The 16,600-nt window shown below is 43.9% G+C and overlaps 1 protein-coding gene across 1 annotated transcript in view; it reads right to left on the bottom strand.

The window, feature by feature from the left end:
- Positions 1–16,600, bottom strand: part of DNAH7 (dynein axonemal heavy chain 7) — a 707,015-nt gene that overhangs the window by 184,244 nt on the left and 506,171 nt on the right. Inside the window, exons 44-45 of the mRNA XM_033944671.1 lie at positions 9,770–9,924; positions 453–643 (exon numbers count right to left, since the gene is read on the bottom strand). Coding sequence (XP_033800562.1) covers positions 453–643; positions 9,770–9,924 — 346 coding nt within the window. The remainder of the gene's footprint in view (positions 1–452; positions 644–9,769; positions 9,925–16,600) is intronic.

Raw genomic sequence — 16,600 nt, 5'->3', positions numbered from 1 at the left:
AGAGATAAATGTAGAGAATGCAACTTTATGCTGTCCATAGCAACCATTTTACTTTCATTAGCCCGATTTGGTAGAAATTTTTTCCTAGAGGAAGAAGTATTGAAAAGATACGCTGGGATAATTTTATAAAGGTTTTTCTACTTGTAAAGACTTTTTTACACGTGGAAAAGGCCTTTTATAAACGTGTTCCATGGTAAAATGTATACAATTAAGCCCCCAGACAAGATGGCTCTCTCAAGTGTATACTTTGAGTGGACCAGGGGCAGAGTTGCAATTTATGTGCATATTTTATAAAATAAGCAAGTGCACACAGAGTACATGCATACATTTTTTACTAGCTTTGAAGCTGCTTCTGGATGCCTTTTTATACAAGTACCTGTTTGGACTTCTTACCTAGGAGTCCTGTTAAAAAATCAGCCCTAAAATAATTTATTCAGTATTGAAGAACTGACCTTTACAGATGTTTCTGGAAGATAGTGTGGGTTTCTCAACTTAGTTGTGATATAGAAACGGAAATCAGGAGCATATTCAATTGTGGAGTCCCCAAGACGAATACACATACTACCAGCTTGTTTGAATATCTGTTTGAGCAAAAGAGGTTCTAGGATAGGATCCAATTCTTCGCCAACATTTTCCAACAAAACTGAAAAATAGGAACAATGAATTACACATTTTGCATGTATAATTAATATTACATTAATAATTACATTCAGAACTCTGTACACACACCAAACCCATTCAGTTATTATTTTTTTTTTATATAAATACTAGTTTTACATATAATTTATGACAGAACTTAAGGGCAATAATTCCATTTGACAATCCATATTCCTAGATTAACCTAGACTGCATGTCAAAACAGCTCCTGACTGGATAAGGTCTGACTTAGTGCAGGAAGAGGTGGTCGGAGCCTAGACTGAGAATCGGGTACTAGTGTTCTGTGCAGAATCACATCTGCCCTAACAGATGCCTAACCCCTCCATTTCTCTAACCAGCACTCATGTTACTGGCGACGGTTAGAGAATCACGCCTTAGCCTGATCGCGGCTTTGGGGAGTCCTGCCGGTTCAGCTAATTGGGGATTCTCGTGCTGCGATCAGCTCAGCCGACCATGTCTACATTTAACATTTAAAATGTAGGCCAGCATTTTGCTGGCCAACATTTCAGACATCTGTCAAAGTTCTAGAGAGATGCCTAGGGCCACTTAAACTCGCCCAAGGCTACTTCCGGGTGAAACCATGCCCACACCCAACCTTGGGTGAGCTTAGGTGTCCCTACCCATCTCCCTAGATCTGAGACAAATGCCTACAGTGCCTCGGGGAGTTTTTTCTAAAAATATGCATCCTGATTGGCTGCCAGATGGCTACTGATGCCTACAATCAGGATGCCCACAGTCAGGATGCCTGTTTGTGAATATATTTTACACTTAATGTAATTTTGAAAATGAATAAAGAATATTAAAAAAAAAAAAAAAAGAATCAACCCCTTAATGTTTTCAGTGCTTATTTTTAGCATTTGAACATTTTCAATGCTATGTGAGATTTGTCTCAGCATAAATACTTAGAAATTTTATGTTTAAGATATTTATAAAAGGAACATGGGGTCAATTTAGGGAGCATACTTAAATGAGCATAATTTACATTTCAATTGCTTCCATGAGGCCAAACCAGGACAGAGCCGTGGGAGACCATCAAGTAATAATTTTATAAAATTTTGGAATGATGGTCGACAGGATGACATTAAATGTTCTCTATCTTTATGAAAAATGATTCCCAAATATTTTAACTGGGATGGCAACCATTTAAAATTAGCCTGATCAATATCAGATTGAGTAGTAGCATCATTTAAAGGCAGAGAGGCTCATTTCCAAAGCACTTAGACACAAAAAATACCATTGAAACCTATGATACTTTGTGTGTCTAAGTGTTTTGAAAATGAGCACATCTCTGATATCCTAGTTGATATGATTGCCTCTGAGAATAAAGAAACTAAAGGCAGATTTTGAAGTATGTGGTTGAGAATAAATATCAACAAATGATCAGCATATGCTAATGTTTTGTATTAGAGGATAAGCCATAAATATTTGGTGAATTCCTGATAGCAATCAGAAGGGGGTTCTAAAACTATGGGCTCCTTTTATCAAGGTGCGGTAGGCGTTTAACGAGCGGAATACCGTGCGTTCAACCGCCTGCCATGCTAGTCGCTAACGCCTCCATTGATGAGGCATTAGTTTTTAGGTTTGCCGTGGGGGTTAGCGCGTGATGAAATGTCCGACGCGCTAACCTCCATAGCGCACCTTGATAAAAGGAGCCCTATATAAAAAACCAATGGAGAGAGACGACAGCCTTGCTAGTGCCCCTATTCAGATGTAACCAAACCATTTAATAGAATTAAATAAATGTAACCATGCCACCATATCAAATGCCTTTTCAGCATCTAAAGATATAGCACTATCTTCTTTGGAGAAAAAGAGAAGTATTATGAAAGCTTACTTTCTCCAAAAATCTGTATTATTTTATGGTCAGACTATCTCAGTTTTCCCAGATGTATCCAGGCAGACACAACATTGACAAAAAGCCTTCTTATTGCTAAGGCCTAAAGTCTTGGCAATGTTTGGTATTTTTTTCTTACAGTTTCCTTCAAAATGCCTGGTTACATGGGAAAATAACTCTTATGGGTTTTTTTGAGCCAAGTCAGCTTGAATTATTTCTTTTGAATAATCCTGAGAAAAAAATCAGTTAATATAACTCCTTAAAGCAAATTGGGATTAACAGAAAAATTTCCAGCCTATTGTACCGTAATTGTTTTTCCTATATTGTTTCTGTCTCTCCTGTCCCCGAGATGTGAGCTAGTTTGGATTTGAAAAGTGGTGATGTTTTGAATGTTTTCTTTTATGCCAATTGCTTTGTTTCTAAATATTGTAATGTACTAAGAAATTAATAAACTATAAATAAAAAAAAAACCAAAAGGGGCATGTTTGGGGGTGGAGAGTGGTCTTGACAGCACTAATCACTTAGCGCATGAGGCACTGCCTTGAGCTAATTGATTAGTGCAGCTTTGTGTGTGGGCCCTTAGCATCTAATTTTCTCCAAAGGGGCATGTTTGGGGGGGGGGGGGTGGAGAGTGGGCATGACAGTGCTAATTTCTTAGTGTGCGAGGCATTGCCATTTGCTAATTGATTAGTGTAGAGTTTGTGTTAGTAGGGTTTTTTTTAATGGCCACACACCAATGGTGAAATTAGATTTCCCATTTTCCAATCGGAAAGTCAGCCATTTTCTGGCCATGGTACAAGTGGCTTTAGCAAATGGAAAAGACATGCATAAGCGATGCGTTAAGGCGACTTCTGCTATAGCTTTAGTAAAAAAAACAGCCATCGATCACGCATCAATCAGGCACCAGCGGCTTCATGAAATGTAGGCGCCAGAAATGTAGGCCAGGTTTTTCAAGGCCTACATTTCCGGCACCTACCTTTAATGTGAATCAATGCTATTGAGGCACTTTTTGACATCTAATGACACTTCCAGCATTAGCCACGCCTATAGTGGTGTTAGGCGTCTTAAAGCACTTAAAGCACTTAAAGCTGTGATTGCAGGTGCCTCTTTTTTAGGCACCATTTATAGAATATGGGCCTTTGTGATTTTTGGAAGGCTCAAACATTCCACCATAAGTGTACCTGTTCAGTGGCGTACCTAGCATATGTGACACCCGGGGCCCATCATTTTTTGACCCTCCCCCCATCTATATGAAAAATGATTTTTAGTAACAATCTACTTATCGCACAACAAGAGTGTATCTAGGAAAAGGCAGCATCTTAAACACTGCAGTGAGCACTAGAACACCAACACATATATTGTAAAATTAAACAAGCCAGATCCCGCAGTCAATTGATCCTTCAGTCAATGCCAACTGAAAACTATGTTCTTTTCATACACACAGAACAGAGATACACCCTCGCCCAATATGGAATAATCACAAACTAAAAATAGAAATATGTAGACAAAAGTTAAACTGAACCGCCAAGAAACCAGACCCTGCATACAATGCAACACCACAAAAATAGTAACACATGTCCTCTAATACAGTGCAAAATATAAAAACAGTAGATGTAAATTTGAAAAAACTGATACATAACAATTACCACTTTACAAATTAACAAATAAAAATAAAACAAATAATGAGAAATAAAAAAATACCATTTTATTGGACTAATCCCCATAAGCTCGGTCCCCATCTCCGCAAACCACCTGATTCCATCCACACAAGCCTTTAATTGTTTTATATTGAACTTATTATATTAAAGTATAAAAAGAAACAATATTCTGTACAATTGTCAATTTATAAATCAGCGCCTTCTCCCAGTGGCGTACCTAGGGTATGTGGCACCCGGGGCCCATCATTTTTTGACACCCCCCTCCCCCCCCATGTAAAAATTTTTTTTTTTTTTTTTTTTTGCAATAACCATGAAATGGAATAAATGGTCAGAATAGAAACAGGCAGTGAAAATTTTCTTTTATTGAACCTCATATATGTAACCATTATTCCAAACATAACATAACATAAATTATGTCTAAATTGTCATGACATTAGAAGTACATATGGAGTAGTTGCAGGTGATGCTTGGGACAGTTCTGATTGTGTTAGTTCGGTTTTATGTGTTTTTTGAATAGAAGGGTTTTTATTTCTTTTTGAAGGTTTTGCAGTCTGTGGTTGATATCAATTGGTTGTAGAGTTGGGGGTCGAGTGTTGCAGCTCGAATGGCTAGGAGGTTGTCGAACAGTTTTTTTCTTTTGACGTTTTTGGTTGGAGGGTGTGTGAATGGTGCACAAGTTCTCCTATGTCTGTTTGAAGTGGATTGAATTATTTAGCTGAAGAAATTAGTTACCCCCCCATTCCACACACATTAATTCTCTTCCATTTTTGTTCCCATTATAAAAAACACTGATAAGTTCCCAGAAAAAAAATACATTAAAATAAGAAGTGAAAACAAAGGCCCCTACAGATGAGAACATAACATAAGAATAGCCTAACTGGGTCAGACCAATGGTCCATCATGCCCAGTAGCCCATTCTCATGGTAGCCAATCCAGGACACTAATACCTGGTCAAAACCCAAAGAGTAGCAACATTCCATGCTACCGATCCAGGGCAAGCAGACACTTCCCCCATGTCTTAATAACAGATTATGGACTTTTCCTCCAGGAATTTGTCCAAATCTTTCTTAAAACCAGCTACACTATCTGCTTTTACCATAACTTCTGGCCACTTCATTTTTAAGTTTAGATCTTTCCTTTCAAACAGAGACCTTGCTAGATGTCAAATACAGCACAAGGTAACTGCACATGGACTTAGCTGTGCAGGAAATGTGAATCTCCTCATACACCCACCATATAGTGCAAAAATGTGCAAAGGTCTGTTTTTTTCTTTCGATCACTACATAGCCTAATGCCACACAAGCAGCGCTGTTACAAACATATTCTGTAGGTCAATGCTAAGGATAACAAAGTTTCCTTCCTTGGACCAGAAGGAGATAAACCACTGGAAGAGATCCCAAAACAACACCCAAAGACCCACTCAGTGTGTGAATCAGTTGAGTGGAGTGGACTAACTGGGGGGTGGAAATGGGCCCGGAGTTTGCTCAGCAGAATTTCCCAGACCACCTCTTCCTCTCAACACATTGACACGCTGCCACCATCACCACTAGGAACACCTCACTGGGTAGGCCAGTTATGCTATAAACTTTATAAAACACATTATTATATTTTCTTATAAAGCACATATTTTAACTGACCTCTCTGACATCCTCAGCCTTTCCATTCACAAAAATAGAAGGAAGAAAAGTTCCCATTTCCTGCTGTCTCATGTCCCCGGCCTATACAATATTTTTTTTCTGCAGACCCTTCAAAAGTCTGACCAAATCCTCGTTTCACTTGCATTATAAAGTACTGAGGATGCCATCTCTCCCCAATCCCAGGTCCTAAAGTCTAAGACAGTAGCGCAAACTAATGCTGCCAGATTCAGGAAAAAAAATTTCGATTCAATTCAGCCTATTGAATTGGTTTTTCAATTCGATTTTCCTGCCCAGTTGGGTGATTTTTTTCAAAACTCCTGGTGGGTTTTATAGCTTTTTCACCCCCTTTGGCTTCTCCTAACCACACTGGCGCTGTGGTGTAAATAAAATAAAGAAACAAAAAGGACTTTTCCTCTTTCTGTTAAATCCTAGCTCACGTTTGCAGTCCAACACCAGCTCTGGCAGGATACACATTTCAAATCTGACATGTTATAATCACAAAACAGAAAATAAAATTAATTTTTCTACCTTTTGTTGTCTGGTTATATTTCAAATCTTGTTGGTCCAAGGCTCTGGTTTTCTTCTGATAACTTGCTTGCCAGGGTCTCCTTCTTTCTGCATGCTAACCATCCATCTGCCAACTCTGTCCTCCCTTTCCATTTCCCTTCCCTTCCCAGGAAGTCTGGTATCTTTCCTTTTTTTCATCTCCCTCCACAGATCCACCTTTTCTTAAATACCCTTTCATCCGGCATCTCTCCCTCCTTCCCCACCATCCCAGAGTCCACCATCTCTCCGTTTCTTTTCCTAATTACCCTCCTATCCAGTATCTCTATCCCTCCTCCACACCATCCCTTGTGTCCAATTTCTCTCCCTTTCTGTTCCTTCCCTCCCTAAATCCCATGGTCCATCATCTCTCTCCCTCTCCTCTATTTTCAGACCCATTATTTCTTCCCCCCCCAAAGTTTGGCATATGCATGTCTCTTTGAACACCCCCTTCCCTCCGTGTACTTCTAAATCATGGTCCCCCCCCCCAAAGGCCTGTCCCCCCTTAAAGGTCTGCCTGTCCCACCTTGAAGGCCTGTCCCTTCCCCTTGTAGGCCTGTCCCCCCCCTTGAAGGCCTGCCTGCCTGTCCCCCCCTTGAAGGCCTGTCCCACCCCCTTGTAGGCCTGTCCCCCCTTTAAGGCCTGCCTGCCTGCCTTTCCCCCCCTTGAAGGCCTGTCTCCCCCTTGAAGGCCTGCACCCCCCTTGAAGGCCTGCACCCCCCCTTGAAGGCCTGTCCCCCCCCCTTGTAGGCCTGTCCCCCCCCCCCTTGTAGGCCTGCCCCCCCTTGAAGGCCTGCCTGCCTTTCCCCCCTTGAAGGCCTGCACCCCCTTGAAGGTCTGCACCCCCCCAAAGGCCTATACCCCCCCCGAAGGCCTGCACCCCCCTGAAGGCCTGCCTGCCCCCCTTGAAGGCCTGCACCCCTTGAAGGTCTGCACCCCCCCCCGAAGGCCTGTCCCCCCTTGAAGGCCTGCCTGCCTGCCTGTCACCCCCTCCCCCTTGAAAGCCTGCTTGCCTGCCCGCCCGCCCCACCCTGAAGGCCTGATGCCCCGCCCCACCCCGAAGGACCGCTCGCCCCCCTGGCCTCCCCGCACCACCTATGAAGCAGCCGCAGCAGGATCGCGAAGTCAGCGTCAGCGATCGCTGCTTCCTGCGCCACAGTCCCGCCCCTCCTCTGACGTCAGAGGAGGGGCGGGATCGCGGCGCAGGAAGCAGCGCAGGGATGCTGACGCTGACTTCGCGATCCTGCTGCGGGCTGCTTCACAGGTGGTGCAGGAAGGTCAGTGGGGCGAGCGGTCCTTCGGGGGTGGCGGGGGACTGAACGGCAAGGCCGGGAACACCCCCTTAGGGCTGGCACCCGGGGCGGCCTGCCCCCCCGCCCCCCCCTAGGTACGCCACTGCCTTCTCCCCACTCTCTCTTCCCCATTTCTCTTCAGCGTCCTCAGTCCACTCTCTCTCCACTTTTCTTCAGCGCACGAACATAAAAACAAGCAAGTAATTTTATATCATTTTCATTCTATTCATTCATAGAAATTAAAGTCTAAATAATGCCAGACACATAACAAAACATGATTTTACAAAAATAATTCCCTGCACAGTCAAGCCTGCAAGGTTTACTAGATGTCTTTCAGCAGCTCCCCTCCCTCCCCCTTACCTTTGTGGCCAAGTCAAAATGATCTATCAGCAATAAAATTTTAAAAGCACAAAGTACACTGTACGCAGAGAAAATGTGAATTATCATTTATATTCCGCGGGTTTTCAAAGAGGTCAAGGCAGATGACTTTATGCAATGTCACCTCAGTAACAATTATACAAAAATAGACAAATATACCCCCTCCCTTTTTACTAAACCGCGATAGTGGTTTTTAGCGCTGGGAGCTGCGCTGAATGCCCCATGCTGCTCTTGATGCTCATAGGCTCCCTGCGCTAAAAATCGCTATTGCGGTTTAGTAAAAGGGGGCCACAGTGCAAAATATAGACAGCATATATAAATTCTCAAAATGGACACATTTTGATTACTAAATTGAAAATAAAATCATTTTTCCTACCTTTGGTAATTTCATCAGTCTCTGGTTGCACTTTATTCTTCTGACTGTGCATCCAGTATTTCTTCCCTTCTTTCAGCCTCCTGTATGCTTCCTCTCCTCCAGACCTCATTTCCTCCCCAAACTTTTTCTTTATTTCACCATGCCCCCTTCTTTCTTTTTCTCTCTTTCCATACCCCCTTTCTTTCTGTATGTCTGTCTTTCTCTCTCTCTCCATGCCCCATTTCTGTCTTTGTTTAACCCTGCCCCTTCTTCTTTCTTTCTCTCTCCATGCCCACTTTGCTTAAGCCCTCCCTCCGACGTCAGCACTGACATCGGGGAAGACTTCCGGTCGGCTATGTGTGCGCGGCAGGGTAGGTAGAAACAGAAGACGAGCCTCGCGGCTTGAGTTGTATTTAACCCCGAGGGTCTCCCGTCATCCCCATTCAGCTCTCTCCTGTGCACCCCCTTGGGGCGTGCACCCAGGGCGGACCGCCCCCCCTAGGTATGCTACTGTACCAGTTAGATTGGGACTTGAGTCTGGCTCCCCTTCTCTACAGTCCAATGCACTGACCACTAGACTATTCTAGGGACCTACCTGCTGCCCTAAGAGGAGTGCCCATTATACCTGCAGCTGTCTTAGAGTCTGGTATATACTGTCGCTTTTACTTCTTAAGGGGGATGGGAGTGAGTCAGTGACCACTGGGGGATTAAATGGGGTCATGCCTTTGTCCTGCCAGTTGTCATCTGGGTAGTTTGGGCACCTTTTTGTCACTTAGTCACTACTGAAACAGGTCCAGTCTAAAACATCCTATGTTTTGCCTTGGATGTTTTTACAATTTTCCATTATCATAGAAAACGTCTCATAAGCCCATCCTAGTCCCACCTTGAGATTTAGATGTACTGCATATGAACTGCATAGAAAAAAGTATTAAAAATGGGTTTAAAAAATAATGATTTGGACATTTTGGCGATTAAAATCCATCTGCCACTTTCTGCCACTTTTTGGATGTTTTCCTATTTTGAAAATGAGCCCCTATATCCCTCCAGTTTCACATACTTATACTTTATTAAATTTAAGGTATTTGAGAACTTGGAAGAATATAAACTGCAGTTCTAAACATAAAGCTGGAATTAAAATGAGAACATAAATATACCACACCTGGCACAATTAAAATAACTAAATTAGAAAACTGGTTACAAATGAATATTTGAGCATGCAAAATCTCATATCCTGCTGTGTCTATAGTTATGAAAGTTCTATCTTGATAAATGATCGATATTACAAGGAAAAAAAAAATCTGCTTTCTATTAGTTTGATGTACAATTTAGTTATAATCATAATCATTTCTAGTTAATTTTGCCTCTACAGGTTTATGTGCAATTTGTACTTTTATTACCTTGCGGTTGTCTCTTACCTGGCGTGCCAAATTGGATGCAGTTTTCCAGAGTTCTCACATAGTCAGGGTCACTAAGTTTAATTATATGGAGTGTATTTGCCTTTTCCATATTCTTTACCCATTTGTTTGCTTGGCCCTGTGGATCTATCATTAGAGGCCATCTTCTTGCATTTCTGGAGTTTAAAAAAAAACAAAAAAACAAAGACCTAATGACTGGATAATCTGTATTCGAACTAAAGAATATTATTCATTTGGTAGAATCAAGCTAACTGCTTGAGATTTCTAAAACAAGAAAGTGAATACAAGAATAGGGTATTGCCAGAAAGAAATACACTTCCCCCTCCCCATTCGCGGTTCCTGCACTCGCGGTTTCATATAATTGTGATTTTTTTCTGGGGAGGGGGAAAATTTAAAAAACAGTCTTTTTTCCTCCCTGCTGCCTTCCCTGTCTTACCTGGTGGTCTAGAGGGTTTACGGGGCAAGAGCGATCTTCCTACGCTCCTGCCCCGTGCAGATCGCCATGAGGAAATGGCTGCTGGGAGTTCCCGTAGTCTCTCGAGAGTACGTCGGGAACTCCCTACAGCCATTTCCTGATGGCGATCTGCACGGGGCATGAGCGTAGGAAGATCGCTCCTGCCCCGAAAACCCTCTAGACCACCAGGTAAGGCCGGGAAGGCGGCAGGGAGGTAGGGGTGGGTCAGAGCCGGATAATCGCGGTTTTTCAGCATCGCGGTCTGGCTCTGCCCGTATCCCCTGCGAATGACGAGGGAGAAGTGTATCCTAACATTTAAACTTTTCACTTTGACAGAATACTGAAGATTATTGAAACTAGTGTCTCTCAGCAACAATACGCCTTACTTTCACCTTTACTAGACAGGAAACATATTTTTCACCTTGACAGTAACAATGATAGTGGTAGATAATCACAACTTTATCATAAAAATCAAGTGCTGGATTCTGTTACCAGCGCCAAAATCAGTAGCCGCCGATCACCTGTCAATCTTTTGAGGGTGCCAGCTACAGAATCGTGCCTATTTAGTCAAGATAGGCCGCTGAAATGTAGAAAACACTGGAGTACATTTCAGCCGCTAGACTGCAGCAGTCAATTCTCTGTTTTAAAAGCATTTCCATTAATTTGCTTACCACAGAAGTCAGATTAACTGGTCTGTAATTCCCTACTGCTTTCTTACTTCCACTTTTGTGGAGAGGGACAACATCTACCCTTCTCCACCACATCTAGTACATACCCTCTATCCAATTCTCTGGTCATCCAGTCAAAGAAATTGATCAGATTTGTCTGACAAGACCCATTTCTAATGAATCCATGTTGCGTATGATTCCCACCAATAATTGTTAGCTATGCACATAACTGCTAGGTTCTATAAACAGTGAGCCTAAATTGCTTAGGTCACTACTGTCAAAGTGGCATACATTTGGGTGGAGCATAGGCATGTTGCCAAGTGACACACACAAATTATAGAATACTATCAATTGCATGTGTTCATAGCACCCTTAGGTGTGTCCACTTGTGCCAACCATTGACCTGTTGTAAGTAGGCACACCTAAAATAAGATGCCAGTTTATAGAATTGCCACCTCAGGCTATTTTATAATGCAACTTGTACAAGGCATATTTACCAACATGGGCATGACACCAACTTGGGCTGGAACTTTGACTAAGGGGCTCATAATCAAAATGGAAAAATATATCTAAAATCCCATCTAAATCGGCACTTGGACGATCAAAAAGACAGGTTGTCGAAGTGCCGATAATCGATACAGGTTTTAGATTTATCTAAAACCAGCTTAGGCCTTTTCCCTGCCGCTGTATACCCAGAGTAATAATAATAATAACTTTATTTTTGTATACCACTATACCACAAACAGTTCAAAGCGGTTTACAGAGGAAGAGACTGTACATATACAGCGAAGATACATAGAGTAATTGTCAAGTGTATTGGTAACTAGTTTTCAATTACAAGGAGGGACAGGAAAAGAAGGGGAGATGGTTAGAGTTTGGTAGTTTGGCCTGGAGGGAAGGGGTTAGAGTTTTAGGAGGAGTGGTGAGGGTGGGATTTGGGAGGGATATGGGCTGACCTAGACTTAGTTGTACTGCAAGTATAACCAAAAGTTTAAAGAAACTGCCTAGACGGAACTTGTACGTAGTGATTTAGGCAATCTAAAAACAGGTCTAAATGCCCAGATGTTATCCAAAGTGACTAGATAACCACTGCAGACACAAAGTACAAACCCCCCCAAACTCCCCCAGTGATCACTGAACCCCCCTCCCCCCCTCTCACAATACCATAAAAATCGGAATAAAAATGTACATACCTGCCTCCAGAACATCAGCACCTAGCATAGGAAAACCTAACAGAGCTGCACAGAGCTGGCTTAAGTAATCTGGGGGGTGGGCTAGTGAACCATAGAGAGGAGGACCCAGGCCCATAAGCCACTCTAACCACTGCATTCCTGGTGAAACATGTGCACCCCCCAAAACCTCGCAAAACCCTATTGTACTGCCATATAGGTGCCATCTGCAGCTATAAGGGCTACTGGGGTAGTAGATATGTGGGTCTAGTAGGTTTTGGGGGCTCACCATGACCTATAAGAGAGTTGTGGTGAGATGTTTGTGTGACATCTTTTTTGTGAAGTTCGCAGCACTACTATGTTGCCATGTCTGGGTGTCCAGTCCATTACTTTGCAGACCCCGCCCACATCCATAAGGTCTTGTTCTAGGCATTTTTGACTTGGATGAATTTTTTTATGAGAATGGGGCATAAAGATAGACGATTTAGGGGTCTGGACGATCAAACGGCTGGACGTAGAAGTAGACTATTCTCGAAAAAAAGGAATATTTTAACATGTCTGAATTTGGGCGACTAGCAACTTAGGTCCAAAACAGAATTAGATGTATTTTTGATTATGCCCCTCCATGTGCCTAGAACCACCTGTGATACGTATGGGACATACCTGGAGTCTGAGAGTTGTTTTTAGTAACAATGGCTGTTTAAGAAACCATCTTCTACTAAAAGGATCCTAATACCAAATAACAACTTTCTTTTTTTTAAAAGGGGAACTAGAGTTCAGAAAGATAACTTGCACCTGGCAAGCCAGATTTAGTCAAAACAGGATATGGATGAATTAATCAAGAGAAGGGGGGAAAAGCAGGAAATGGTTTGTGATATGTTCATGTTTAAACACATAGACAAACCGGATCCTGACCATAATAATTTGAGCAAAAAAGTGCCTAACTTGTTTGTGATATGTTCATGTTTGAACACATAGACAAACCGGATCCTGACCATAATAATTTGAGCAAAAAAGTGCCTAACTTGTTTGTGACATGCTCATATTGGAGTACGTATACAAACCGGATCCTGACCATAATCTGGGCATAAAAAGACAGGCAGAACTCAGTGGAATCGGGACTTCTCCACTGCTGACGAGCCGTGTGATGCTGATATGAGATGAATGCGCTGCCTCCGATGTTTCGCTGGTCCCCCGATACCGGAGTGATGATGCAATATATGGTAACAAATTATTGATTCCTTACTGCATGATTTCATTATTATAAAATTGTATGAATAAACCTATATTATGCTTTCAGTCATCTGTGTATGCTATTAATTTTCCCAGTCAGAGAGCTGGTGAGGGGAAGGGAAAGTGGGATATAGCATTACCCTAAGAATAATAGCAGTACACCACCCTAATGTGGCCATGCTGTGAGCAGGGAAGCTGTGTTTTTCCTGAGCTCTGTAGCTCTCCCTTCCCTCTGCTTATTTTGAACTATTTACAGCTTTGATTAGCGACCCGATTTGGAGCGAGTGACCTTGCTTCACTTTATGGACAAGTTTGTCCGAAAAAACGGAGCCGTTATGTCCACCAAAAGTGCTAAGAAGGACGGGACACTTGGGAAGGCCCAGGCAACAGCAGAGGAAAAAATGGCAGGCGGGGCTGAGGACTCAGACCCTGTTACTGAACCGCTGGTGTCCAAAATCACAGCGGCAGTGGTATCAGCGTTGGGCACGAAATTGGACACGGTTACAGAGACTTTAGCGACTTTGTCCACGGCAGTGCATGCGTTTAACAGCAGAGTGACGGAGGTGGAACAGCGGGTGAGCTCAGCGGAGGACTCTCTGAACGCAGTGCAATGTGAGCTAGCTACGCTGTGCACCCAGGTGTCCGCTTGCACAGACAAGATTGATGATCTGGAGAACCGTTCACGTCGGAACAACTTGCGCCTCATGGGCATACCTGAAGTGGTGCCTGATGCTACTCTGGCTACTGTCCTGGAGAAGTGGCTCTCGTCTGAGCTCTTGGATACAGCTGCTTTGGGCCCTGTGCGGATTGAGCGGGCCCATCGGCTGGGTAGGAAGGTAGATGGTGCTGCCAGACCGCGCATTGTCATCCTGCGCCTGCTTAACTTTGCCATCAAAGACCAGATTATGAAATCCTACCGCAAGAAGAAAGATCTTACGTTCCAGAATCAGAGGATCCTTGTTTTCCAAGATTACTCCGTCAAGGTGGCGTCCCTCAGGAGAGGGTTCTCTCCTGTTTGCAAGAAGCTGATGGACAGGGATGTTCGTTTTACTCTACAGTTCCCAGCCAGGCTTCGTGTGCTTTACCAGGGACAGCCGCATGTGTTCGACACGTGTGAAGCGGCTCAGGCACAATTGCTGCAGTGGTTCCCGTCCCCGGATGGTGTGGCCTGAATTGCCCGGCGGACTGTGCCTGTGTGTTCTTCATTTTCCCGGATCTTGCCCTCCTACTGCCTGGGAGTTTCTGTTCCACGGGCGGCATAGGGGGGACTGGAGACTTGTAGGGGACATGAGGCTGGCACCTTCCTAGCCTGGGCATTCCTGGACATGGAACATAGGTCTGCCCACTGTTACCCTGTACATTTGCTGTTCTGTTTCTGTTTTTTTCACTGTTCTGTTTTATTTGGTTCCTGGTATGCTGGGTTTGCATATGTGGGGGGGAGGGGGTGCTATTGGCATGGGGGCACCCTCGATCTGTTTGGTATAGTGGATGGTGATTTGACTCAGGGGGGATGGGTGGGGGGAGGGGGTGGTTGGGAAGGTTGGGGGGGTTTGTGGGGGGGGGATGTGGATGTGTTTGATTCTTGGGTGAGTGAGTGTTTGTGGTGTGTCTGCTGGGGTGAGGGCTGGGCGCCCTGGCAGCAGTTTTTGTTTATTCTGCTTGCTAATCCTTTCTGTAGGGGCCCGTGAGAGCTAAGAGGGGACTTCGCTGTGTCTCATGGAATGTTTCCGGGATAAATTCCCCGATTAAACGAGCAAAGATCCTTCAATGTCTGGCCCGTCATCAGGCAGACATTGCTGGTTTGCATGAGACAAAACTCTCTGCGCTTGAGCATGCTAAACTGAAGCGTTCATGGGTTGGTCAGTGTTATCATGCCTCCTCATCCAAAGCTAAGGCAGGGGTGGCTCTTCTTATTCATAAGTCTGTACCTTTTACTATGACTAAGGTCATTTCTGACCCAGAGGGACGCTTTGTGCTGGTTCAGGGTATGCTCCATCAACAGCGGGTACTCCTAGCCTCTGTCTATGCTCCTAATGTGGCACAGCGTTCCTATTTCAAAAGGCTTTTGGGTGCTCTTCTCCCTTTACAATCTCAGTTCTCTGCTCCCCTGGTTCTTTTGGGGGACTTTAACTCTGTACTTGACTCCAGTCTGGATTGTTCTGGGGGGTCTACACGCACTTCCCCTAGATCTGATAATGGACTGCAGTCTTTTATACAGACCCTGGATCTGGTGGATGTGTGGCGTACTCTGCATCCTGGGGACCATGATTACACTCATATTTCTAAGGTACATCACACATCTGCTAGGATTGACTATACTCTTCTTTCCCGTTCTTCTTTTCACTGTGTCTCTGGGGCGTCTATTGGGGCCTTGGCTATTTCGGACCATGCTCCGATATGGCTTGACCTGCTGCTGGGGGGTGGGGGGGTGGGAATCAGGGTGGTGGATATAGATGGAGATTTCCTGCAGCTCTTTATCATGACCCCGATTTTTCCTCCTTTCTGATCAAGTACTGGAGAGATTTTGTTTCCTTCAATGGGGAGCATGTGGAGGACGGGGACCTTTTTTGAAGTACATCTAAGGCGGTGTTGCGGGGGGGCCATTATAGAATATAGCTCCCGTAAGCGTAAGATTTTAGCTTCTAAGATTTTGGATTTGGAAAAGAGGGTTAAACTCAGCCATCAGTTGTTTATTCGTTCTCCCACCACACAACATCGGCATGACTTCTATACTGCCCAGACGGCTTTCAATACCTTATTGCATGAGCGGGCACATAATTCTTTATTTTATTCCAAATATAAATTTCATAGGTTTGGTAATAGGCCTGGTCGAATGCTTGCCAATTTGACTAAGGGGTGGAAAGGTCCTACTTTGATCTCTTCACTGTGCTCTGCTCCGGGACAGCTTGTGACTCAGCAATCGCAGCTGGAGACCCTTTTTGTTCAATATTACCAAACACTTTACACGGCAGAGGTCGTGGATAAGGCTCAATTGATTGAGGACTTCCTTGACTCTATGGCATTACCCATCTTGCCGGATGCTGCTAGTGAGGTTTTGAACCTCCCTATTTCTCGGGAAGAGGTTATAGGTGTTGTGAAGAGGCTTCCCCTGGGTAAATTTCCGGGAACTGATGGGTTCAGTGGTGAATTTTTCAGGCTTCTTAGTGGCTACATTGTGGACCTGCTTTGTCGCTATTTTAATCAAGCCATTGAACATGGCTCCTTTCCCGAGCTGGCAAATCAGGCTCTTATTACAGTTCTGCCTAAGCCGGGAAAGGACCATAGCCTGGTCGAATCCTACCGCCCT

This window comes from Geotrypetes seraphini, chromosome 5 (assembly GCF_902459505.1).
Source record: "Geotrypetes seraphini chromosome 5, aGeoSer1.1, whole genome shotgun sequence".
NCBI classification, from domain to species: Eukaryota; Metazoa; Chordata; class Amphibia; order Gymnophiona; family Dermophiidae; genus Geotrypetes; species Geotrypetes seraphini.
This window is presented reverse-complemented; position numbering and strand designations above follow the sequence as displayed.